Source organism: Pogona vitticeps, chromosome 2, assembly GCF_051106095.1.
Source record: "Pogona vitticeps strain Pit_001003342236 chromosome 2, PviZW2.1, whole genome shotgun sequence".
Taxonomy (NCBI): Eukaryota; Metazoa; Chordata; class Lepidosauria; order Squamata; family Agamidae; genus Pogona; species Pogona vitticeps.
In genome coordinates, this window is record NC_135784.1 from 140,186,503 (window position 1) to 140,210,599 (window position 24,097).

Sequence of the window (24,097 nt, forward strand, 5' to 3'; positions counted from 1 at the left end):
CAGACACAGTCATGAGGAACAGCAAGGGATGAGGGTGTATGGATAAGAAATAGTACCAATTCTGTTTGTCTTCCTTCTAAGATTTCTCCCACTAGCTACACTTTCAAGATAGTATGCTAAACTTGCATATGTTCTCCTTGGTAGCAGGAAGTTGTTCCACATCTCCCTTTGTGAGTAGAAGAAGCAGAATAAACGTAGGAAAGCATCAGCACCAAGAACCAGGTGCCTGTTATCTACACTAGCTAGTTCTTCAGCAGAAGGAACATATTTCTTAATGTCTGATGAAGTGGACGTGTCTACGAAAGCTTACATCAAAATATTATAGCTAGTCTTTAAGGTGCCACATGTTTTTGTCTTTTTTGTTTCTTTAGATTTTGCCAGATACAACATTTGAGAAAAAAATATTTGGGACAACCTTTTGTGGTCAGATGTATAGTAGGTAGCATCAGTAGGTAGACATATGCTATACTGAATGTGGTAATCTTTGTCATCCCTAAGGACTGCCTATAACCCATAGGTATTTTTTAAAATCAGTTCTGAATGTCCCACTATTAAGCATCAGTGGACGCATTCTATCATAACAACATATTTCTGCTATTGTGAGAGATGGAAGGAAGCATTTTTCCTATTCCTACCACACCATACATAATTTCAGACAAATCTCTCATCTGCCTCTTTTGCTAAGCTAAACAGCTACAAATACTCTAACCTTTCCTCACAGATCAGTTGCTCCATCCTCTTGATCATTTTATTTGCTCTGTTCTTCCCCTTTTTACAGTACGCTTAATTCATGTGCAATAACGAGATCAAACACCATATATAGATGGTGGGCCATGTCATCGGTTTTCCATAAAGACCGTATGATATTGGCAGTTCTGTTGATTCCAGCTCTCATTATGAAATGAGATTTATCCTTTTTTATAACAGCTGCACAGTGATCTTTATTTTTATCTAGCAGTCCAACACAATGCCACAATCCAAGCTTCCCTCTAAGCTGGGCATGTGCACAACTCTGCCTCCCTCAATGCAGCTCTCTTTCTCCTCCGTGCAGTGATCACGTTCAACCCCTTTGGTTCCAGTCACGACGGACCCCTGTTGTGCAAGGTGGTGGAATTGCATGCAAGAGAAGCGGAGCCCCACCCAGCAGGCCTGAAAATTAGAGGGTACATTGCCAAGATCCCTTTCTAGGTCAGTCGCCACCAGCCCAGATCCTATCAGCATATATATGAAGTTAGAATCCCCATGGTATGTGCATTACCATCAGTTTGCTTACAAAGAACCATATTTGCTGTTTTAATGCCCGTTTCTACAGTTTGGAACAACGGTTCTTTTGAAGTTTTTGTGTTCCACGTTAACTATCCTAAACAATTTAATGTCATTTGGAAGTCCAGATCACATTGCACACATGTTATCAACACTATTGAAAGCACTCTGAAGAACTAATAACACATCAATTACCTTTCTGCCAGTTTCACCTAGAGTGGATGTCAGGTTAATTGACTTACACTTTTCAAGATCCCTCTTAGATTCCTTTTTCCTGGTGTTACACTGGCCAGCTGTCTTGTACAGAGGCTAATCCTTAGGGCATGTTACTTGTTTATGTTAGCTGAGCAACAGTTTCACATGTGAAAAACTCCCCAAAGTGTGCAATCTCTTGGATCATTTCTGAGTTGTAGTAATGTAGGTTCTTCTGCCTTCTGGTTGAGCAGGGCATTGTTAGAGATTTTTATTTCAGAACCACTCTCCTGAAGAGGTGCTATGAGTGTAAGGAGATGAGAACATATTGCTTCATTTTGAGGTCATAAGTACCCTCTGAATCAGAGACAAAAATGTTTTCCTACCAGTTATGAAATTCGGGTGCAGGATATCACTTGCAACTCAGAGTTTCCTTATTGGAATTGAAGGAGTGCTGGGTCATAGATTAAATGCTGTCTCTTGAAGAGGCAAGTCATGACATGAGCCAAGTCTAGCCTGGCATAGTCAGAAGTCAACACTGTACAGTGTGTAGGAGAAAAAAAAAAGTGATTTGTGGAGTCAAATTCCAGCATGTTTGCAGGCATTCCTCCCCTTCTGTTTTCCATGGCTAAGTTGTGTATTGTTCTCTGGAACTCAAGGAGTTGGGCATTCTTGGCTACAAAAATCATGAGGGGTATAGTAATGAAAAGTAGCTGTGGCACTTTGCATTAAAAGAACCGTTTATAGCTTGGAAAACAAGCATCTGTTACGGCTGTGTCAAAATAACTATAGATTATTGTGTAGAAAAGTAGAAATAGAAATACATGTGTGGAATTACTGATGAAAGGTTTTTGTTTGCTTTCACAGAGGGATGCAGACTAGGCATTATTATTCAAACATGGACATGGTAACTTGGGAAATAAAGCCAGTATTCAAGGCAGTTAATTATTTAAACTAGGCATATGCACAATGAAAATATTTGTATTTCTTTTATATAAGTGTTTGGATGGGTGGTTTCATTTAATTTAATTTATTTATTTATTAAATTTATACCCTGCCCATCTAGACTGAAGTCTATTCTGGGTGGCTAACAATAATAGATAGAATAAAAACAATATAATAAAATAAAAAACAACAGTACTGTAGTAATATAGTGCAAGATGGGGAAAAATGTTTGCTTTTTTTTGTCTACCAACCTCCTTTGAGTTTCCTGTTCATGTTTCCCTGCTTATGTTTTCTGATGCTCCAGAAGCCCTAAGAACCCTTTAAAAATATTCCAGAAAAGCAAGAGGCATGGAAACAGAGAATCAGTCAGCTCCAAAAGCAGGCAACAGTACACGAAAAAGAAAAACCAGACCTATGCAGGTACTAATTTATATTACCCTGTTTCCCCAAAAATAAGACCTAACCTGAAAATAAGCCCTAGTATGATTTTTCATGATGCTCGTAATATAAGCCCTACCTCCAAAATAAGCCGGAGTTAAGTGAAACCCCACAGTAACCAGAAGAAGATGACATTACTGTATTTGAACAAATGTAGATTGTCATACATGGAAAAAAATAAAACATCCCCTAAAAATAAGCCCTACTGCATTTTTGGAGCAAAAATTAATATAAGACCCTGTCTTATTTTTGGGGAAACACAGTATCACATTCTTGTCCTGCTCCCCCCAATCAATCAATCAGTTAGGAAAAGTACTTTCCCCACAACACAGAGAAGAAAAATAGCTGAAAAATTAAAAAAATAATCTTAGAAAAGTGTGTTGGCATAGGTGGGTTGTCTGACAGCAGCAAAAATAATATGAATAGAGGGGGAAATATTTCCCAAAAAACCGAGAAAATGACCGAAGTGTCCAAAATGGAGGCACAGAAGATAGGTAGGCTGGCAACAATCCAAGATGAATGGCACCGGGAACTCCGTATACGGTAATCCTGCAAGGAAGAACTGAATCAAAGAGCGCTTCCCACTGGATTCCAGGCCTTTTTATGGATTCAAAATTCCCAGGCCCCCAGATGTTCTGATTAGTTTTTGTTGACAAACCTCATAAAATTATGGGATAAAAAAGTTCTCAGGCCATTTGAGACAGAGTGAAAAGTCACCAAAGGTTACAAGAAAGACTTAAAATTTTGCATACCCCCTTTCATAAACATGAATCATTTGTGGTTACAGTATATGGCTTATCAATCGCCAACATACCACAAAAGAGAATGTCATTTATGTTTTGGGTCTTTTGTTTGAACACAGAAAGCCCATCCCTAATTACACCAGGTTGGCAAAGAACTTGGAAATCTTTCTTTAAAGTGACATTAAGTAACCTTTTAGCCAAAGGCGTACTAATGATGGCTGTTCAGTTTAGGACAAAAGATGGAACAGTATAATTAGCCCTGACTTATCTTAGCAACAAATACCTCTAAACTTGGTTCTGCAAGCCGTTTTGACAATGGTGCCTCCCACCTTCTGTCAGCTGTTTGAATATTTAGTTGCTTAATCTCCTGTTGCCTCATCTGCTAGAATTTAGTGAGCACACTGGCACAGTCAGGTCAGTTCTTGCTTATGGTGACCCTCTCCAGGGTTTTCTAGCTAGTGAATTCTCCAAAGTGCTTTACCATTCCTTTCTTCCCCAGGGAAGAAGCTTGCCCAGGACCACACAGACTGGCTCTTCTCTCAGGAGCAACATATACCCTCTAATTTTCAGCCCCGCAGGGCAGGGCTCTGCCTCTCTCTCATGCAATGTCACCCCGTGCCCGCACATGCCTCCACCCGCCTCTCATGCAGGGTTCCGTCATGACTGGAACCAAGTGCGATCGCTGTGTGGAGGAGGAGGAGGAGAGCTGCGCATAGGGGAGGTAGAGTCAGGAAACCTTGCTCAGGAGGCATGGTAGAGAATTAAACTCCCAACCTCTGTCTCTGCAGCCAGATACCTAACTTACTGAGCTATCCAGATAGCTTAACATGTATACTTCATAATAATTACTACAGAGGTGATAAAAAATAAAAAAGTCAGGGAAATATGTGGTAGGAAGGATGGAAAGTGTGTTGTTACAGAGTTTTCGCAGGGTTTTCCCCACATTAGTGGCTTTCTAATGGTTCTGTTTAGGAAAGGAAAGAAATAAGAAGATGGAGAGACAGTGCATTATCAGGCTTACACTGTAATTGAACTGATGGGTGTAGTATATATGTGCAGAGGCAACTGCCTGGGTGTATTCTGGAACTTCAGACCTAAGTAAAGGAGTAAGCCATTTTCTTTCTCAGATTATTTTGGGTGGTGCTCCTTTTTTAAAAACTGGGAAACTTCCCATTTTAAGAAGGAACTATTTTCTCTGCCATAGCTCCTCTTCCTTTCAGGTAGAAATTAGAACTCAAGGTGACTAACAAGGAAGACCTTTAGTCTAATGTTAATGTGAGGGAAATAGTTACACACAATTTGCCTTACAAATATTTTTCAGATTGTTCTTTCCTTTTTGATGACATATTTTTGGTGATGCCCCTTGAAACCAAACTAGGGCTCTGATCTTGGTGTGATCTACCACCAATGAACTCACCTGCCCTGTTCATGGCAGAACAATTGTAGTGCTTGTTTTGGGTGTAAACAGTCATAAAAATACGGATGCTGTGCATGTAATCATGCTAGCTTTGGTCATTTGAGGTACATTCAGAAAAAAGGATAAATGCGAACTACTTCCCAGCTATGACAAGAGTGAAAAGTATGGTAGCTTGCATTTGACACAGTACTTTAGAGGTGTTGGAAGTCTTGGTTTCTGACTCTTCAACTGAAGAGCCTGCTATAGTTGCTTTCCTCCCCTGCTCCTCTGGAAAACATTAACTCTCCCATTAGCCTGAACAAACGCTTTAAGAAGATAAGTGTAATGTTATAATTATTGCCAGTATATCTTGTAATTTCCATTGGGATGACTTTCTATTCCAGATCAAAGGATGGGACCAACTGGACAGGCAGGTGTTACTGCCTTGGGTGTGCTGAAACTGCTCAGGCAGTTTACTTTTGCTCTAAAAGACCTTACATTTTATGGGTATGGATACAAGAGCTTTACCCCTTCCCTGTCCTTTTGATAGACCAGTATAGCTTCTGAAGGGTAAACCCTTTTCCTTATTGAAGGAATTGTTCTTCATCTTCACCTCATCTATGCCTGCAAGAGTAAGAACAGTTTGGGAGGGGTAGATGATAACTTTGGCCTGCACATTTTGAATAAATACTGATCGTAAGTTGTGTTCTTTATCAACAAAGTCCTAAGAAATCTTGCCAATCTTGGCTTTATTGATGCGTTTTTGAATGTGCTTAATATTGTAACATTCTGGCCAGGTCACCAATGTAGTTATTTATGGTGTGAAATGTGTGTTGCAGTAGAGCTGATATACCCTACATTGTAAGGATTTTATTGTACCAGATGAGCAGGGTCAGCTTCTGTATGTGCTGTCACTTAAATGTTAGATATTCCACTGAGTTTTGTAACATTTTCTGGAGGGAAGCATTCCTATTTCCTGGTTGCTTACTTAGCAGTCTGACCCATTTACACTGCTGGTAAGCCTAACAAACTGTTTTGTTGTTTTTCCTTTCAAGAACAAAGTATTGTTTGAGACTTTTACCAATTCCATAGTCATTTCCTTTTCCCCCCCTTCATGTGTCTTTGTAGGCCTCTGGTTGTACCTGGCAGGAAGCAGTCTGCCCTGCTTAACTCTGATTGGCTCTCCTAATTTTGGGTACAGGTCAGTTCATCGGGACCTGGAAGCACAAGTGGCGATAGTGACAGAAAACAAAGCCCTGCAGCAGCAGTTCGATCAGGTATGTAAGTCATGGACTGATCTTATGAGCATGTGCTTTATTAATGGGACTGAGCAAATCTGAAAGGAAAGTTTGCTCTAAAACTTCAGTAATTCAGAATGGAGGAAATTTGCATGAGTTCTGGTCAGAAGTTCCTGCAATAATAATGTATAATTTCAAGTAGCTGCTATAAGCCTGAATGGATCAGAACTCACTAAGAGTAGCCTGTTCCTGAAGGATAAGGAGAAAACATTCTTGAAAGTAGAGGATCTCTGGCTCTAATGTACCCTAGAGATGGGCACGGGCTTCCTATTTGGACAATTCTAGCTCAGGGTTTGGTGGTTTGTGCCAGTTCATTTTTTGGCAGAACAGTTGTTCAGCACTTCCCAGCCCTACCTCCAGTGGTTGCCCGCTCAGAGGATACATTTGTAGGAGATGAGTGGGGATGCAGCCTCTGAGTGTGTGGGTGCCCACCAGAAGAAGCAGGGCTGGGAAGTGCTGAACACCTATTCAGCTGAAACACAAACTGGTGGTTCATGCCCATCTCTACTGTACCCACATGCTTTCTTTTTCTGGTTCTCTCCATCCTAGGAATGACACACATGGGAAGCAAAGCAACCCACAGACTTTGCAAGAACATTCTCTAAAACTGTTTTCAGTAGCTTGTAGTGTTTAGATAACCCATAAGCCTGTTGAATTTTATAACTAGGAGTAAAATTCCAAGATTCTTTCTGGTTTATTCCTTCCCACAGTTTGAGGGAGGGCTGTAGTCTCATTCTTTCCACGAAGGAACACTAGTATTTCCTTTTTATGTACTCTTGTGGGTTTTAGTGTAGACATCTGGGTTTTTTAAGGTTAACAAAAGGATAGTTGCTTTGGACTTATTTTAATTTTTTTAAATTAATTCAATGCTATCTTTCTGCTTTCATTGCCTTGATCATCCATTCACTTGATTGTTCTGACCTGATTTTTGAACAGTCCTTCCTACATTGGATTTGCAAATGCATGTAGATTATTGTCTTTTCATCACAATTCCATCTCAACGTAGCTGTAGTAGAACTGAGATCTGAACTGAAATAAATGTGTGTGTTAAGAATCACACAAATACTATTTTTGTTTTTTCTATTTGAAATTTATGATCAGCTTAGATTTCCCTTGAGATCCCTAGTACGAGAATTGAAAGCCAAACATCTATTGAAATGATCATTTCAGAGTGTTAAGACTTGGCAATAACATTGCTTGAGGTTTTTATGCAGCCTAACTGCAGAAATCATATATGAATTCTTGGAGTCCACACATTGGTTTGGCTTACCAGCTAACCAGTTCTGTGGCTACCACTGAACTTTCCCCTGTCCCACATTGTCTGCATGTATGAAAGAACCAGGAGGGGTCAGCTTCAATACTGACTTTGCAGAAGTGAAATCATGGAAGTGATGTGTCTTCAAAACCTGGAACCCAGTCCCACCCATTTGAATTTTCTGGGTGAGGGCAGACAGCTTGAGAGAAGAAGCAAGGCTTCAAAGAAGGCAAGATGTGACTTGAATTGCTTTCATAATCGTTCCTGCCACCACTTGCAATCTTCAAACCCTTACTCAATGTGAAATAAGACTTTATCTCTCACATAGTTCTTCTCAATTTGCTGGAGGATGCACTGGGTTTTGTTTTGTTTGTTTTTCATTTTTTAATGTTTATATCATGATCTCTCAGAGATTACTATGTTTTTTCTGACATAATTGGAACCTTTAGAAATGCTCTTAAGAGTTCAGACAACAGCCTAGGAGCCTCTGTCGACCACTGCTCTTACTTGTTTTACAAAGTGATAAGTTCTCATTTCACTGGACATGAACTGGAACCATTTTTAAGGGGATGGTTGTGAGAGAAGCCATGATTACTTTGGTATATTTTTTATGTTTAAAAACCAACTTTGCTAAGTGCATGTGGTATCTAGGGTATAATAGGAACAGAAAAAAACGAGGTGAATGAGAATTTAGCCATCATAGTCTAAACTTAACAGGCTTCAGCTGGGCATGGGGAGGTTGTACTGTGGGTGGCAATCATGACATTATGGGTGCTGGTAAGAAACTGAGCTTGGGCGGTTGGGGAAGATGTGTAGAAATCCCTGTGATCGTGTCAGGATGCTGCAGGTACTGCAGTGTACCATGTTAATTCAGACCAAAAAAATATCCTTAGGACATAAGCATTGCCTCCAAAGACCATGTGCTGTAACCATTGTAACAGAGACTCTCATTTTCCCTCCAGCTGAATTGTTTATACTACGAAGAAGCTTAGTGTTTCTGGGAACTGCATTGAAACCTTGACGGCACATTCATTTTAAACTGCAGCCTAGGAGGGTTTTTTTTTCTAAAGAGAAATGAACAGTCCAGTCTCTGGAGATTAAAGTCAGGCTTCCTATTTGGACAATTATAGCTCAGGGTTTGGCTGTGTTACGGGAAAAAGAGTAACTGCAGGGCCAAATCTTGCAATGCTTTCTTCCTCAGTGTGTTTGTATACATGTGTGGGTTGGGCTCTGGCTGTGTAATTACTTGGGTTTGGCTCAGCTGGCTTCTGAGATGCCAGACTTTGGAAAGGCTTGGCATACCAACCTGAAGTTCATATCCAAGCTTACTGTTGGAGAGGGGGATGTGATTGGTTGGTTGGATGGATGGATAGGGGATCCTGACAGCACCTTGAACAGCACGTTGACCTTAACTCTTTTTGATCCATGGCAGACTGTTGGGGAGGAATCAGTGATTCTTGAGTTGGGATGGCAGTATCAGGGGTGCCTTTTGCTGAGCATAATGAAAATAAAAGTATGCATCTATCCTGCATTTCTTTCTTCTGTATAGGAGCAGAAACAACTCTACTTGCGTTCTGGCACTGTGTCTGCCTTGACTTTTGAGCAGCCCAATCGCTATATCAAGCTGTGGGTAAAGATGTTGACACCTCTGATTAAGAATTTCTTCTAGAAAAGAAAAGAAAGAAAGGAAGGCTGGTCCTTTGGGTGAGTTTTGTATGTCCTTGTTTTTACACCCATCCCCTAGGCAAGCACTGTCAACAGGAAATAAGCCTGAGTTGATTTAATTGAACCGTCTTTCGTTTTAAAGCAGTATTCTTTTCGAGCACAAATCTTTGTGCCTGATAGACTACATTAGAATGCCAATATTGCTGTGAGGTCTTATTCCGTTGTATCAGTTTATCAGGTTCATCTGGTAAAAGTTTAAAAGTTTTGTATAATGTAAAAGGGTCACAATTGGCCAGCTTTATTGGAGGTCACCTGGAGAATGTTCCGGCTGTCAAGAACATTGAGCTAATTTTGTTACAGAAACTAAATACGTGTACTTCAAATCAGGTATGACTGTCCATTTGAACTGCCACTTCTCTCACAAAAAATGGAAAAAGTGTACTTTGGGAAAAAGTCCAACACTCACTTTCAGGACACTTAAACCATTTCTCAGTAAAACACACTAGAATGTGTACCAATGATGCTGAAATATACTTCTACCTAAATTGGTGTGAGAAAAGGCAATTCAGATGCTGTCGTTATCTATAAATGATTCAAAATAAATATGTATTGTACGCTGTTTCTGAATCTAGAATGTAGATGCCCATCTGAAAAAGTGGCCCAGTTGAGGGTACAGCAGCAGGCAGGTGGAAGGGACGAGAGTACTTGGCCAAAAGAATTAAGAAGTAGAACAAAACTGGCCAGAGTCCAGGTCACAGCAGCTGGTCGTCTTACACCCTGCTATCATGGTCACTTCCTTGGCTTCCAGCACCTCCAGTGTATCAGTCCAGCAGTCCTCTTCTTTTGACTTGGTCTCCTCCTTAAATCTGTCGATCCCTGTGCTCACCCTCTAGGGCATCGCCCACCTCTCTGCTCCAGTCCACAGGTGAGCTGCAGGTGTGTAGGCACATGCTTGCTCTGAAAAGAGGCCAACACTCCCCAGCAGGGACAGAGCCAGAGCTATTGGGCTCACATGGGGAATCATTCATTGTGCATGAGACTGAAGAGGGATTTACACCCTTTTTAAATACAGTAGCGAATGACAGGTCCTGATTCATCAGCTTTTCTGCACCCAATCTGGGAAGCCAAACTTCATGTTCAGTTTCATACAACTATAAAGTGTCATTTTTACTGGAAGAGGAAGATGTGGGGCTGGCAAGGGTGGGGTGGAAATATTTCCACAACACTGACGTGGTTTCTTTCCTTCAAGTAATTGGTGGCAAAAGGTAAAATTCATACCAGGCAGTCTAAATTATCTTTCTGATTTTGGAGGAGCCATGGGGAAGAACAGGGGTGCTGAACATCCACCTTTGAGCTTTTAAACTCTGGGTTTTGAACACAGCTGTTTATGGTGCTGTGGGCGTGTCAGGAATTTGGAAACCATTTTTAATTTTCAGAAACTGGCTCAGAATTACAGAGAACAATATTAACTGCTCTTAGTCCCACTCCATAGTTCCATGGGGAAAGCAGGCTGTTCTTACTGTATAGTATTTCAGAATGACTTGTACAGTACTATGTTTTTGCTGGCTAGTAGAAATAAATCTCTGGCTACTAAGTTTTGCATTACTTTAGACTATTGGGGTTGCTTACACCTAAATTGCAGTGGCATAAAAATGCTCTGCCAGCTGTCTGATTAAATAGAGCAGACCAGAAACCTTGTTTTTGTGGCACTGCATAATGACACTGGGAATAATGTCTGCTCTTAATGGCTAGCTTTAAGGAATGTAGGGTTGGGGAGCAACACACTGGAATAAATGCAGACTGCCGTTGTAACTTTCAACAAGCAACAGGCTGTGAGTTTAAAGTGAGAAACCAATGCAAATGTTCCATGCAGACCACTGTATTAAAATGTGTATGTTCATTCCAGTGTGCTAGGGCAGAGCCCATGCTGACAGGATAGGTTTCCTATCATTGGTATCAGGCTGCTGTACCTGAGCGTAATGTCACAGCAGACATGTCTCCAACAAATGTATTTTTTATTAGCCACTTGTGAACAACTCTCTGGCTTTGCAGAAAGGGGATGAGGGGGGGCAGGATGTAGAGTTTTGTTCACTTGCACGTTAAACTTGCAAGAGCAGAGCAACTCCAGCAAGAATCCACTTAGCTGGTTTCTCTTTTGTCTTGAGGTTGAAGGTCCAAACATAGGTGGGGCCTCGTGTACGTGTCTTATAGACAGGGCACTCATACATGTTCTTGGTGTCCATGCGATCCACAGGGATGGCTTTGATGAAGATGACTGGCATCGAGGGGGTCAGCTCCTTCAGGCGTGCATCGCTGATGACCCCAGTCTGAATATCCCACCGCGCACCTGCAGTGAGAAAAGACGGAACTCTCCTGATCAACTAAAGAAGGGCTTGACTGGTAGCGAGCCCTGAGGGAGCCCAGCACGACAACGGACCTGTCATTAGCAGCATGGATAAAGGCTACATGCCTTGGCTTGGGTGGGCCTGTGGTGCCACTTGAGGCCACTTCTAGCCATTTGTGCATGCATTTTGCAAGTGTTACAGATATGATTTTAGAAGATGGATTCTGACTGTGCCCTGAGCCTGCAGCAGTGTTGTTTTGCTGTGGAAAGCCATGTACTCTTCCACCCACCAGTTCATTTATTTAGCCTTAGCAATATAAAGCCCAGCCCTGCTTAGTTGACCGATAGGGTCCCTTCCAGCTCTCCTTAAAATAATAGCTACTAGGGAAAAGGTCATTGTAGATATTACATTCCCAACCTAAAACCTAGGAGTATTTTAATAAAGGTAATTATGCAGTTACTTCTCTTACTGTTCAAAAATTCCCATCAGTGTGATGATAATAAAATGGACATTTGCTGCCCCCTGCTGACATGCTCTAATACTATGAAATAAACAAGGCAGCTAGCCAAACTCTACTTTCTTTTTGCATCCTGTATTTGTGTTTATGAAAGTACAGTACAACTGTACAATTGAGCTTGAAAATACTTTTGGGTGGAAACCATCTTGACTAGTTTCTGAACAAAGGAACCCTATTTTGGTAACACCTAGTTAGATAGAATGCTAACTTGTGCAGAAGATTCTATGCTTACTAATAGGAAATGCCAAGCCCCCTGCTGCCAAATAATATCTCTTGTCTACAGCAGGGATGATGAACTTGTTCTCTTGGAGGATACATGCCAGCGGTGGAGGGGGCTGGAGCCTCTCTCCCTTCCTCCAAAGTGGCCAGCTGGGCAACACCAAATCATTCTTTCAGAGAGCCATAGAACTGTGGAACTGAATTAAACCTCAAGGATCATAGAGGCCAACTCCCTTCCAAAGTAGCATATCCACAGCTAAACCAGGTGGGCAAGTAATCTTTAACGGCCTCCAGTGCATGGTGAGTCTGCTTCACTCCAAGGTAGTCTATTCTGATGTCAAAAACCTCTTATTTTCAGGAAGTAAACTTACTTTCCTAATAGGTAACCAAATTTCCTTTCCTGTAATTTGGATTCATTTGATCAGTCCTCCACTTTGGAGCTGCAGAAAACAAACGAGCTCCATTTCCCATGTGAGAGACTTTCAAATATTTCAAAATACTTGTCATATCACTTTTTAGGAAGGATTCAGACTCTTTCCAGATATCTGAATGGATTGCTTACAGAAAATTTTCAGAAGTAAAGGGAGGAATGGATGAAACTACACCAAGGAGTGAAAATTGCCCTCCACTTGTCTAAAGTAAGAAGCAAGATTGTCTTTACCTTCCATAAAGAGTCCATGGACATAGGAGCCCTCTCGAGGTGGAGCGGTCATATCCTCCCGATTTTTCTTTGTAACTTCCACTGAGAGGCACATTCGGTCAAGAGGCCACTCATTTTTCCTGGCCATGGATTGCATAATAGCTGTGAGGAAAGACTGAGGATTGAAGAAACCAGCTAGCCACACAGTTGTGGGTAGGGCAAAATCAGTTGTCCAGGCCTCCAGCTCCTGAAATGGAAACAGTGGGAACAGATTGCATATTTGATCCTGTACTTTGAACTATATGTTCACAAATAGGCATGTGTGTGTGTTGGGGGTTTCTTTCAAAGAATTCTCCATTCTGGGAGTTCCATCTGCCAGGTGGACACCTGGATTGTGCTCACCTGGAAGGCATCAAGGCCCAGGAGAGGCTGAGCTCAGGCCTAGTTTCCTGCTGAAAAAGAAAGCTGCCCCAAGTATCTAGGCTGGGAATTGGACCCCCCCCCCTCTGTGCCTGGACTCAATGATCCACAGGGTCCCTTCCAGCTCCGCAGTTTTAAAATTATCTAGATCTTTACCGTGTAGTATTTTTAAATGGCACACAGATGACTCCACATGCAAATACCATAGTAAAGTTCTTATACAAAATCAGCTAGCCATGACAGTGGCTATTCTGTCATTAAATAATGATAGAATTCATTCATTAAATAAAAGCGGTCAGTGCTTAAGTGACAGTTTTCACCTTTCATGAGAAGGCTGGATGGAAAATTCCATACCAAGTCCAGTACTGTAGTTAAAAATCTGCAGGTAAGAATGGCTTCTTGCGGAGGTAGACCAAGTTCTCCCATTGTCTGAGACAAGGTGCCACCCTCCATTTCCTATACCTCACTTTGTGTGTGTATTTGTGCACACGTGGATGCATACACTTGCATGTGGTACAACACAAACAGCTCCTTGTTCCCTCTTGCGGGGGGGAGACATTTTTGCAGCCCCACAGGAGGAGACAGTAGCAATGGCAGGAGCCCTCCTCCACGCTCATGCAGAACAATGACAAAGGAGAGAAGGCAGGGCTGCCTTTCCCCACTCCTGGTGCCCTCCAGACAAAGACTGAAGGGAGGGCCGGGAGCAAGGAGATCATAGTGCCTCATGGCAGGAGTAAAACATCCCACCCCAAAAGCAGAAAGAGAAGTACAGTGATGGTGAATATGTAACTCAGGAGAGCAGAAACAGCTGCACAATACGTGTCTCCTGCCAGACGCCAGGTATCTACAGAGCTGGCAAATTCTTGAAGAGCCAGGCACTGGTTTATGTCTCCGAGGGCTTTGTGTAGAGCTAGCCTCTGGCAGGACCTGTGCTGTGTAGCCATTGCAGGCTTCTCTCCTGTTTTCTGTTCCTGGGGTAGGTCAGTCATTGTTGTTCTCACTGTTCCTGTTGTCATTGCTGCCACCCAGGTATCATCATCATGTCCTCTTGTCTTTGTCTTGCAGGAGGGCAGCAGCACCAGTACTGTTCTCCAGTAGCAATCTCTGCCAAGGGCAGGGTTAGGACAGGGAGTTTTTCTCTCCCCAGAACTCTGTTGCCTCAGGCAAGTGCCTCACTTTGGCAGGACCAGTTCTGCCGTCTGTGAAAAGTTTTAACCAAGACAACAGTTTTCCTCACCCTGATCCGAAGGAGTAGGTCAGCATACCATGCTGCTAAACTAAGCAATGATGGGTAGGCACGGTTTGTCCAGGAATCAGGCACATTATCATAGTACAGAGCATTGGATAATTCTTCCATATCTGTTGTAATTGTCAACTCTCCCTTTGGGGAAAATAAAATAAAATTAGTTTCCTCTATCATAAACTGCTTATGGTTGTCTAGTCCATAACTTTCTGTAGGATCTTATGAAAATGGCACCCCTCTTGAGAGGAGGTTCTGGTTATCTGAATGCTCTGGCATTAATTAAGTTCCTTTTGAGATTATACGTTATGCAGTAAATGTACTGTTGTTCCTCATTTACAGTGGAGTTTCCAGGCATCTTCCCTCTAGGTAATGCTGTTACTGTAGCAATTTAAATTTCCCAGCACTTGCTTTGATGAGTAAATGAGATTCACCCTCCCAGCTAGTGCTGTAATTGCCAATGTTGATGTTAGGTGAGTGTATAATTATGGTATGGGTGATTAACAACAGCACAGCATACAATACTTTAAAAAACTATTTTGAATTCTCTACTAGATTAGCATTCTTCTGCTTTCATGATTTTACTGCTGTGTCCACTTCCTATGAGTTGCTTTATGGGATTTTCATAGTTTCTTGTAGGTTTTAAGCAGTAAGGCAAGCTTTTGGAGTAAGGGCATTTCCCAAAGCAACCAGTTACCTTCAGCATCAGTACACTTCCTGCTTCTGAGAGGCAGCACAGAGTTCTAATGGTTGTTTTAAGAGAAACTCCAAAGCTTGAAGCAACACCACTCTCTTGCCCCTCCTTCAACACCCACTTTTTGCCAGCTTGCTGCAGCCTTGATAAGCATCTGTTGGAATGTTGTGCTAATAATATACCAGGATTAACTAACAGCCTGAAAGAATCCCGGGGCAATGAATATTCTCTGTACTGAAATCAAGAACCTGCCAATGAATACAATGGAAAATTGTGCAAGTTGTGCACCTTTGGGCCATCTCCTTCAGTTCCCATGTGCCCATAGATGTAGACTCTGCTGAATATGCAGTCTGACTGGAAAAAGGCGCCACTGCCAGTTTGACAGAGTCTCATGGCACCTTAAAGACTACACGGTGGTATTTGGCATACAGTTTCATGGACCGCAGCCCATTTCTTCAGATGCATTTGAAGGAGTCGAACTGGAGTCACCAAATCTGCCAAATAAACCTTAAGTCTTTTAAATTTTGTGTTCTCGAAAGCTTTCATGGCTGGGATCCAATAGTTGTAGGTTTTTTGAGCTGTTTGACTGTGTTCTGGAGGTTTTCCTTCCTAATGTTTCGCCGGTCTCTGTGGCCAGCACCTTCAGAGGACATGAGTCAGAACTCTGTCTGTGTTCTGGTGTAGTGTGTGGGATAGCTGAGTCTATCCCACACACTATAGCAGAACACAGACAGAATTCTAACTCGTGTCCTCTGAAGGTGCCGGCCACAGAGACTAGCGAAACGTTAGGAAGAACAACCTTCAGAATATGGCCAAACAGCCTGAAAAACCTACAACAACTATCTTTTAGATTTTGTTTTTATTGCAACAGACTAGCACAGCTTACCCCTATTGGAAATTACCACTTTAAAGTGCTCTTCACTTATGTGTAACGGGGAGTATTGAAAACTGAAAAGTCGGTAACCTGGTTGGCAATCACTGGGACTGAGAAAGCATGTTATACTTTTCTCATGGCTGTTTATGATATCATGCTTAATCAGATTGGTTGACAGATTAATAACTCTGGTCTAGAAGTAGTAAAAACATGCAATATACTCTTACCTTCAATCCCAAATTTAATTCTTTCAGAGAACGCCTAATTTCACTGGTCAGGATATTCATTCGTTCACATTCCTGGAAGGCGACTACCACGTAAGGGGTTTTTTCAGCTGCCTTTGCCATGATTTCCACCATATTAAAGGGCTCTGGAAGCCGTTCCAGAATCTCATCTAGCACAGCTTTTACCTATTGCAGAGAAGGCCAAACAAGGTTTGCCTGTCAGCCCTTCACCATAAAAATCAGTGTAAGCAAAGTTAACAAACCACTAGAAGACTATGTACTATATTGGTGGTGGTCAGACTTCAGCATCTACCTTATTCAGTATTTCCATGGACCCAAGAAAATCCAACACAACTGAAAGAATAAAACGGCCAGCAGTTTTGGGAGCAGAAGTTCAGCTCTGTAAGCCTAAAATCTATTAGTCAATAAAAATAACCAAGCAGCACAAATTAAATTTAGACAGTCATAGGTACTAGAGATCCAGTGCTGAAGGAAACAAGTATGTTTTCCTACCTTTTCCTCTCGAGATACTCCAGTTCCTCCTCCTGCATCTGACTCTTTGGGTTGCATTTCCAGCACAGTACGGAAAAGTTTCTCTGAAGTGACAGTGAGGAAGCCTATCTCAGCATTAGGATGAAGCCCGTACAGGTAAGGACTCTCTGGTGGGAGATTTTCATCGATATATTCATGATATCCCTATAAAACATGGAATCGTAGTAGGTATTAACAGCTGCTGCAGGGCAAGTTACTCTAAGCTTTACTGTCACATCACCTTCCAGATTACTATATATTTTAACAAGACCAATCCCCTTGACCAACCTGGTGTTTCTCTGTGGGCCTCTATCCAGCTTCCCCATAATTGTAATATTTTTTCCTGAAAACGTTAGGTGAGGTCCCATCCTGCCTCTGAATTACCTTTCAAAATCCTCAGTGTGTTGGCATACAACTACAGTACTTGTAGCTGTTTCCTTTTCTTGGCATTTCGATGTTGTCTCTCCTGTGCCGCATGAGTTACAAGTGGCAGTCCTCTCCTCCCCTACCTGGAATGTCAGCCCATTTTGTTTTGGGAAGTCACATCCAATCATTCTCACCTTATAGTCTGTATTTGGTGGTATAAGAAATCCTGGTGCCAGAAGCATTTCTCCTTCTAACATCTCCATTCGGATATACTCAGCCAGGTAGGTCCGGCACAGTCTCCGGTCCCAGTCATCAGTGATATGTCCCCCGTACATGATCTCACCAAACAGATAACGCAAGTCATCCCAGGGAACCTAGGAAGATAAGCCCCAGCTCAGGATAGTGGAATAAGAGTACTTTGGAGCAACAACTGCAGGAAGACATCAGAAGAACAGTATGGCTATGTTACAAAAAGTGTTCAGTTTTTACTGTACAGTAGGAGGTGGGAGACATGAAATGGACTTTCTGATCTCTTGGATTGCATATCTCATACTTGTCTATTGGAGTTCTACCCAATTGACAAATACCTTACCGACACCTATATGTGTCTCACTTGGGAGAACATGCCGAGACTAGAAGGTTTAAAGCTTAGCTAGCTCAGTCTAACTTCCTGCCCAGAAAGGAAGCTCCTAGTTAGGACTAGGGCTGGAACAGGAAGTTTGGATGGAGCTATGCCTAGGTAGACCTCATGGCTTCACGTTTAGGCCTTTTCTTCGAAGTGAACAACATTTAGATGTTTGTAAAGTGTGGGTAAAACTCCTAGAATGGGAAAGAATGAGATATGTGTTCCAAGAAATTAGAAAATCCCATCCTATCCCAACTGGAAAAATTCTAGGGCTGTATGCAGTTCTCATGGGCTACCCATCTGACCTTTCAGAGGGCTGTGTTTCCTTCTCCATTATACCATTATTTGGTGCTTTCTCAGCTTTTACATTCTGTTGTCTTAATCTTGAAAGTCTAAAATAGCTCTCCTTAAGGCTTAGTTACCTGCAGTAAAAGCTCTAGGCTAAAATACAATGTATTTTCGGTCCACCATTTTTCCTGCCCACCACTGGTTTTTAATCACCAAATTCACCAATTTTGAATCTGTATTTGGCCACCAGGCTGAAAGAAGTTCTTCACCCTTGCTGCAGGGATGCGATGCCTTTTTAAATATATTTTTGAGAAACCCTTCCGCTTCCCCATCTTCCCTTTACTATCACCCAATCACCTTTCAACAACAAAAAAAGGTAATTTTAAATTAAAATATCATTGTTTTAAAGAGCACAAATAAACCGTTTTTCTTGTTGCCAACAGTTATTACAAATGGATTATCACAAAAATCTGCATAAGTTTATAGACATTTTTTTAGAACCAACTTCTTCAGGAACATTCAGACTCTTTATGGAAAGGACAAAATTCATCTTAACTGAATCCATGATTTGAAGCAAATACTATCACTCTAGCCGAAGGATGGTCACAAAAGGGTAACGCTGAAGAAGCGTACTGTTACTACCCCCAGCCCTCTGACCTATAAAGGCTACAAAATGCCACTTTCCCCTGAATTCTATGGACAGGAGTGGGCTGATAAAATGGTTTTCATTCTATTTACACAATACACTACCCAAATACAACTCTAAATTTAGAGTAAAGAATCGTCGTGACTTTTCAGTCGAAAAAGGTTTCCTGAGAAATGCAGTCTGTTTGCTCTGAAAACAGGGTCCCCTGCCAACTTGGTGCACTGTTTTGTTGCGCTCCGTGGTCGGTACTCTGTTGCTAGTCCTCGCTAGAATAGAATTGTACAGTTACAGGGCTGGATGGGAACCCCAAGGGTCACTGAGTCCAGCCGCCTGCCAGTAGGCCCATTGAATCAATTGCTGAATGCTAAGCCTAATCTTATACAAACCCCTTCGAGTCAATGGGTCTGCCCTAGGTGGCAACAGCAATAGGATACTAGCCAGTAAGTACAGGAAATAAAGCACTTCTCCATTTCCGAGACGTATTAGCATTCATTGATCAAAGCACTGGAGGAAAGGGGCTCTTGATTATTGCTTAGCAGTCGCTTTGCCATGTAAAGAATTCAAATCTTTACCTTCACATTGGCTTCCAGGTAGTTATACAGTACATTGATGGAAATGGTGAGATCGCCATTGTTGAATGGGTAAGACCTATTCCACCCTTGAGCTCCAAATTTCCGCCGTTCTGCCACCACTGCGTGGAAGTAGCAGAGTGCAAAAAGAATGCACTTGAATTCAATTTCTTTGGTGCACATTTCCAGAGTATCCTAAAAGAGAACAAGAAAGGTCACTACTGAGTAGCACCTTTATGAAAGACTGATCAGTGTCATTTTAAAATGAGGTAATATGTGTTGCCACGATGCAGGGAGAGTGATCCAGAACCAAGGTATAAGCCTATATGGTGCTAATCTCCACTGCACCACACTTGGTTTTCTCACTTTGATAAGGAATGGCCCAATGGCATCATCCGATTATGGTCATCTTATAATTCCCTGCATTTGTTCAGTCTGAGTTTTTTATGTTTTGTTTTGTTTTGTTTTGGACTGCAGAACGTCTGAATTTTTCAGAAGAGTGAGAAGAGGACAGAGTAATCCCCACCGGTCCAGAAGCCTTTGGTACTGGGTGTTCTGTCTTTTAGCCAGGGAGGGTTCTTGTTCTGGGCAGTGACCTACCAGGAAAATGAACCTATTGTAGATTGATACTGTTCATGATTATCCTTGCGTGAATATTGTTTTATGACCGTGATTTTTTTTTAATCTACACACTTGATCTTAGCCAAAAGGCCGAGAAGCGATAATCTACTTTTTAATCTGCTTTTAAAGTAACAATAAAACACTTTATATAAAGTAACAATATAACACCAGTTATAATGCTTTAAAATGAATGATCAGTATAGTACTTGAACAACATAATATTGAATCATTAATTAGAAATTAAAAGGATTTTTAAAAACCAAGTCTACTCATGCCCCTTAACCATGTTGCTAAAATAAATCTCTGGAACATGTATTTTTCTAAACTTTGTTGTTGTGTGCTGTCAAGTCATCTCCGCTATGAATGAGTGACTTCCAAAATGTCCTGTCCTCAACAGCCCCGATCAGCTCTTGTAAACTCAAACCTATGGCTACCTTGAGGGAGTCGGCCCACTTCATATTGGATTACCCTCTTTTCCTGCTGCCCTTTACCTTTCCCAGCATTAGGGTCTTTTCCAGAGAATCCTGCCTTCTCATAATGTACCCAAAGTAGGACAGCTTGAGCGTCAACATTTTTGCCTCCAGAGATAATTTAGGCTTGATCTAGAACTTGTTCATCTTTCTGGCAGTTCAGGATCTCCACAAAGCTCTCCTCCAGCATCACATTTCCAACAAATCAGTTTTTCTCCTTCCAGCTTTCACACCCACACATGGTGATAGGAAATACCAAAGTGTGGATAGTCTTGGTCTCAGTAACTCATCCTTACACTTCATGATCTTTTCTAATTCTCATTACTTTTTCTAAACTATCATTACTATGTTATAGCAACCTATTACTCTATAACAAACATTAGCATTCTGCCATTACAATGTTACAGTGTAAACTTGTATTTCACTTTAAAAGAAGCCATGGGGATGTATTTTTCACAAATTAAAATCTGATTTAGGAAAAACAACAATGGGTCATAAACAACAAGATTATAGTGAATATATGTTGAGCCTTAAGCAGGCCCACTCACAGCCACTATTAAACACTTCTTACTGTATATGGGACCTAAGTGGGATGTACATACAGAAAAAGGAAGATTGTCCTAATCTTGTGGTTTAGTTTTGGGTTCTTTCAGCAGGATGCCTCTTGTGTTTTTGTGTCTTTTGTGTACTACTCCTTTTGTTAAACACAAAAGGAACTGGTTCTGCTGTTTTGTTTTCCTCTCTTTGTGTCCTCTCTGACACTTGCCCAAAAAAGCCCTAATAGACCTGTACATATTGGCACCCAGTAGCTCGCTATTCTGCAAGGAATGTAGCACGACAATGATGGTGAAAAAGAAAAGAAAATTGAAAAAAGGTTCATTTATTCCTATTTTATGAACTAATCATGTTTAAGAGACTGTCTTTTTGAAATCAATGCAAGAACCCAAAAACGAAAATAAAGAACTTTTTTCATATTTAAACAAAAGTCCCATCTCTAGTTATAATATAAAATATGAGGGGGTGCTGATAAGTATTGAGCCTTTCCCAGAAAAAAATTGAGCTAGGAAGCTATACATTGCAGGGTGTATTGGCCAATTTGTCTGTATTCAATGATGCAAAAATCAACTACCTATGATTTTAACTCATCTTTCATGTTCAGGTCCAAATTGAACATGGTGGCACCTCCAGAAAAGTTCAATGTGGAAGAGCCTAAGACCATAATCAAGTTCCTGTTTCTCTAAGGGAAAGGTGCAAAGCAGATCCATTATGAAATGTCACAAACTATGGGCGACAGCGGCCCTTCATATGCAACAGTTAAACGTTGGGTTGTCAATTTTAAAAATGGCCATTTTGGTGTTGAAAGTGAAGGCCTGTTTCTATCTCTGTGCCTGAAATGTGAAAGCCATCCATGACATGATCATGGAGGACCGCTGAATATCAGCCAAAAGTACTACTATATATCTGAGAATATCCTGTGAGAGAGTTGGTGCCATTATCCACAATGACTTGGAAATGAGAAAGCTGGCACCAAAGTGGATCCCCAAACTTTTGACAACCGAACAAAAGAGGAAACGTGTGGAGTCATCGGTGGCTGTTTTGGAGCATTTTGCAAGAAATGAGTCTGATTTCCTGTGCAAACTGGTAACTGGTGATGAGACATGGATCTACTGTTATGATCCTGTGACAAAGGAACAGTCTAAGGAATGGAGGCACAGTGGTTCCCAGGCCAAAGAAGTTCCGAGTGCAAAGGTTGGTGCAGAAGCAAATGGCAACAGTTTTTTGGGATAAGAAGGGAGTTCAGCTGGTGGACTACCTCCAACAGATAAGAGAAAAAATGTAATCCAGAAATTAACCGGTATTATAGACACAAATGTACATGAGAACCTGTAAAAGGGAGGCTGGAGCCCAGCCATTTTTCCCGGCAAGGCAGTGCTAGTGTACCAAAGAAACTAGGAAAAAAATAAACCAACTGTAGTGCTGATTTATAATTGTGACAGATAATATGGAGTCAAAACAAGTTAACAGTAGAGCTGCCTTTATAATATTTATGTGACAGCAAGTCAGTTTCAACTTACACTGACCCTTTTCTAGGGGTTTCTAGGTAAACAGGAGTAATTTACTTTTTTCCCCCCCTTGGGGCACAGGGGAGCTGTGCAGTCTGCTCAGGGCTATACAGGTTGGCTCTTCCCTGGGACACACAGTGATGAACTCAATACCCAGCCTCTGGCTCTGCAGTCAGACATCTAATTCACTGGGCTAGACAGCCAGTGGGAGCCTCCTTACCTGTGTAAAAAGATCCAGCGCTTTGTGTAAGTTGGCATACATGCCTGTTGGAGGCTCATTGGTGATTTTAATGGCATTTTCCAGGAGGCCTTGAGGAATAATATGTGCATCTGGAGAGGGAGCTGGCTCAGCGCTCATGAATACGCGATAGTCATCATGGCTCCCAGTGCTGTACCGTTCTACTTTCTTGTCCAGTGTGCTCAGCCACTTGGCTACCAGATGTATATTCTATAAGGTACATAAGGTACATGTTATTTGCTGCTAATGAGGTTTAACCTCTCTTTCCATTCCCAGCTCTGAACCCTCTTTAGCTGCAGCTGGAGTGAGAACAACTATGAAGACATCCAACTGCTGGTAGGAGAGGAATCCTTCTTTAAATTGCTTTTCCCTTGCCTCACATCACCGTCATCCAGTAATTGGGTGGGGTCTCACTGATGCCTTCTGCAGTGGTTGTTGTGCACGGCGGACCTGCTTGATTCTGTGCAACACAGTGGGAGAAGGTGGCAGAAGGATTTCCATGGGCAAGAGGGAAAAAGGAAGTCGGCTCCTTTCGGCCTGGCTACATGCACCTAAATCTGCATTCAACTCATACAAGTAGTGCACCTACGGAAGTGGTGAGATTCTCACTGTTAAGTGAGGAATATGTGTCCCATCTCAGAATTCTACTTTTCCGTCAAAACAGGATGCCAGTGTATGCTTGAGGGATTAGTTGCTGTGGCTTATTTCTGGATAATACCACAGAGTGTTTGTGCATCTTCACATGTATCTACTGAAAATTGTTCACTTACTAAGAAATTATTTAAGTCCCAAGTGCAAAGGAAGCATGCAGCTTATGCAATGGATAAACAAGAATCTTGTTGCAATTTAATACCTGAAGGATGACCCAGTGTCCCTCTTCTGCAGCTACGTCCAGAGCGCTTTCTGCCACAACCTCCTGTCCTTGGCCAAGAGACACGTTGTGTATTTTCCCATTGTCTATGGTGAAGCCAAGCTTTTGCCCTAACAAAATTATTAAAATTGGAAAGTTTTATTTCATTGTCTGTGATTCATTAAAGCTTTCTTTCTCCCTGTGCATTGGCAGAGGGTGCGCTTGCTAGATAAGGGTTACCAACTTACCTAGAGCTTCAACGTCTTTCAGGGGATCAACTCCAGGAGACAGAATGAAAAATATCGGGGTAGACTGACTGCTTTCTTCATATGACTTGGAGAATTCAACACTCCGGCCTTCAACAAATTTACTTCCCATTTTCTCCTCCACAAAGTTCCTAAAAAAGGTATATTTGGGCAGGTGACAGGCAGAATGGATTGCTGGAGATTACTGCCAATTAAT

General features: G+C 41.7%; 2 protein-coding genes across 5 annotated transcripts in view; one reads left to right on the forward strand and one right to left on the reverse strand.

Annotated features, from left to right (window-relative positions):
• PGS1 (phosphatidylglycerophosphate synthase 1) overlaps positions 1–12,115 on the forward strand; it is a 45,227-nt gene extending 33,112 nt beyond the window's left edge. For all 3 annotated transcript variants that reach the window (XM_020814029.3, XM_078384261.1, XM_078384262.1), the window contains 3 exons: positions 6,106–6,254; positions 9,080–9,234; positions 11,450–12,115. In XM_020814029.3, the coding sequence (XP_020669688.3) occupies positions 6,106–6,254; positions 9,080–9,199 (269 nt within the window). In that variant the 3' untranslated portion in view covers positions 9,200–9,234; positions 11,450–12,115. The remainder of the gene's footprint in view (positions 1–6,105; positions 6,255–9,079; positions 9,235–11,449) is intronic.
• DNAH17 (dynein axonemal heavy chain 17) overlaps positions 11,194–24,097 on the reverse strand; it is a 128,694-nt gene continuing 115,790 nt past the window's right edge. For both annotated transcript variants that reach the window (XM_078384260.1, XM_078384259.1), the window contains 10 exons: positions 23,884–24,032; positions 23,639–23,766; positions 22,768–22,995; positions 19,397–19,588; positions 17,460–17,639; positions 16,882–17,064; positions 16,372–16,554; positions 14,574–14,717; positions 12,938–13,163; positions 11,194–11,542 (listed from right to left, as the gene is read on the reverse strand). In XM_078384260.1, the coding sequence (XP_078240386.1) occupies positions 11,295–11,542; positions 12,938–13,163; positions 14,574–14,717; positions 16,372–16,554; positions 16,882–17,064; positions 17,460–17,639; positions 19,397–19,588; positions 22,768–22,995; positions 23,639–23,766; positions 23,884–24,032 (1,861 nt within the window). In that variant the 3' untranslated portion in view covers positions 11,194–11,294. The remainder of the gene's footprint in view (positions 11,543–12,937; positions 13,164–14,573; positions 14,718–16,371; positions 16,555–16,881; positions 17,065–17,459; positions 17,640–19,396; positions 19,589–22,767; positions 22,996–23,638; positions 23,767–23,883; positions 24,033–24,097) is intronic.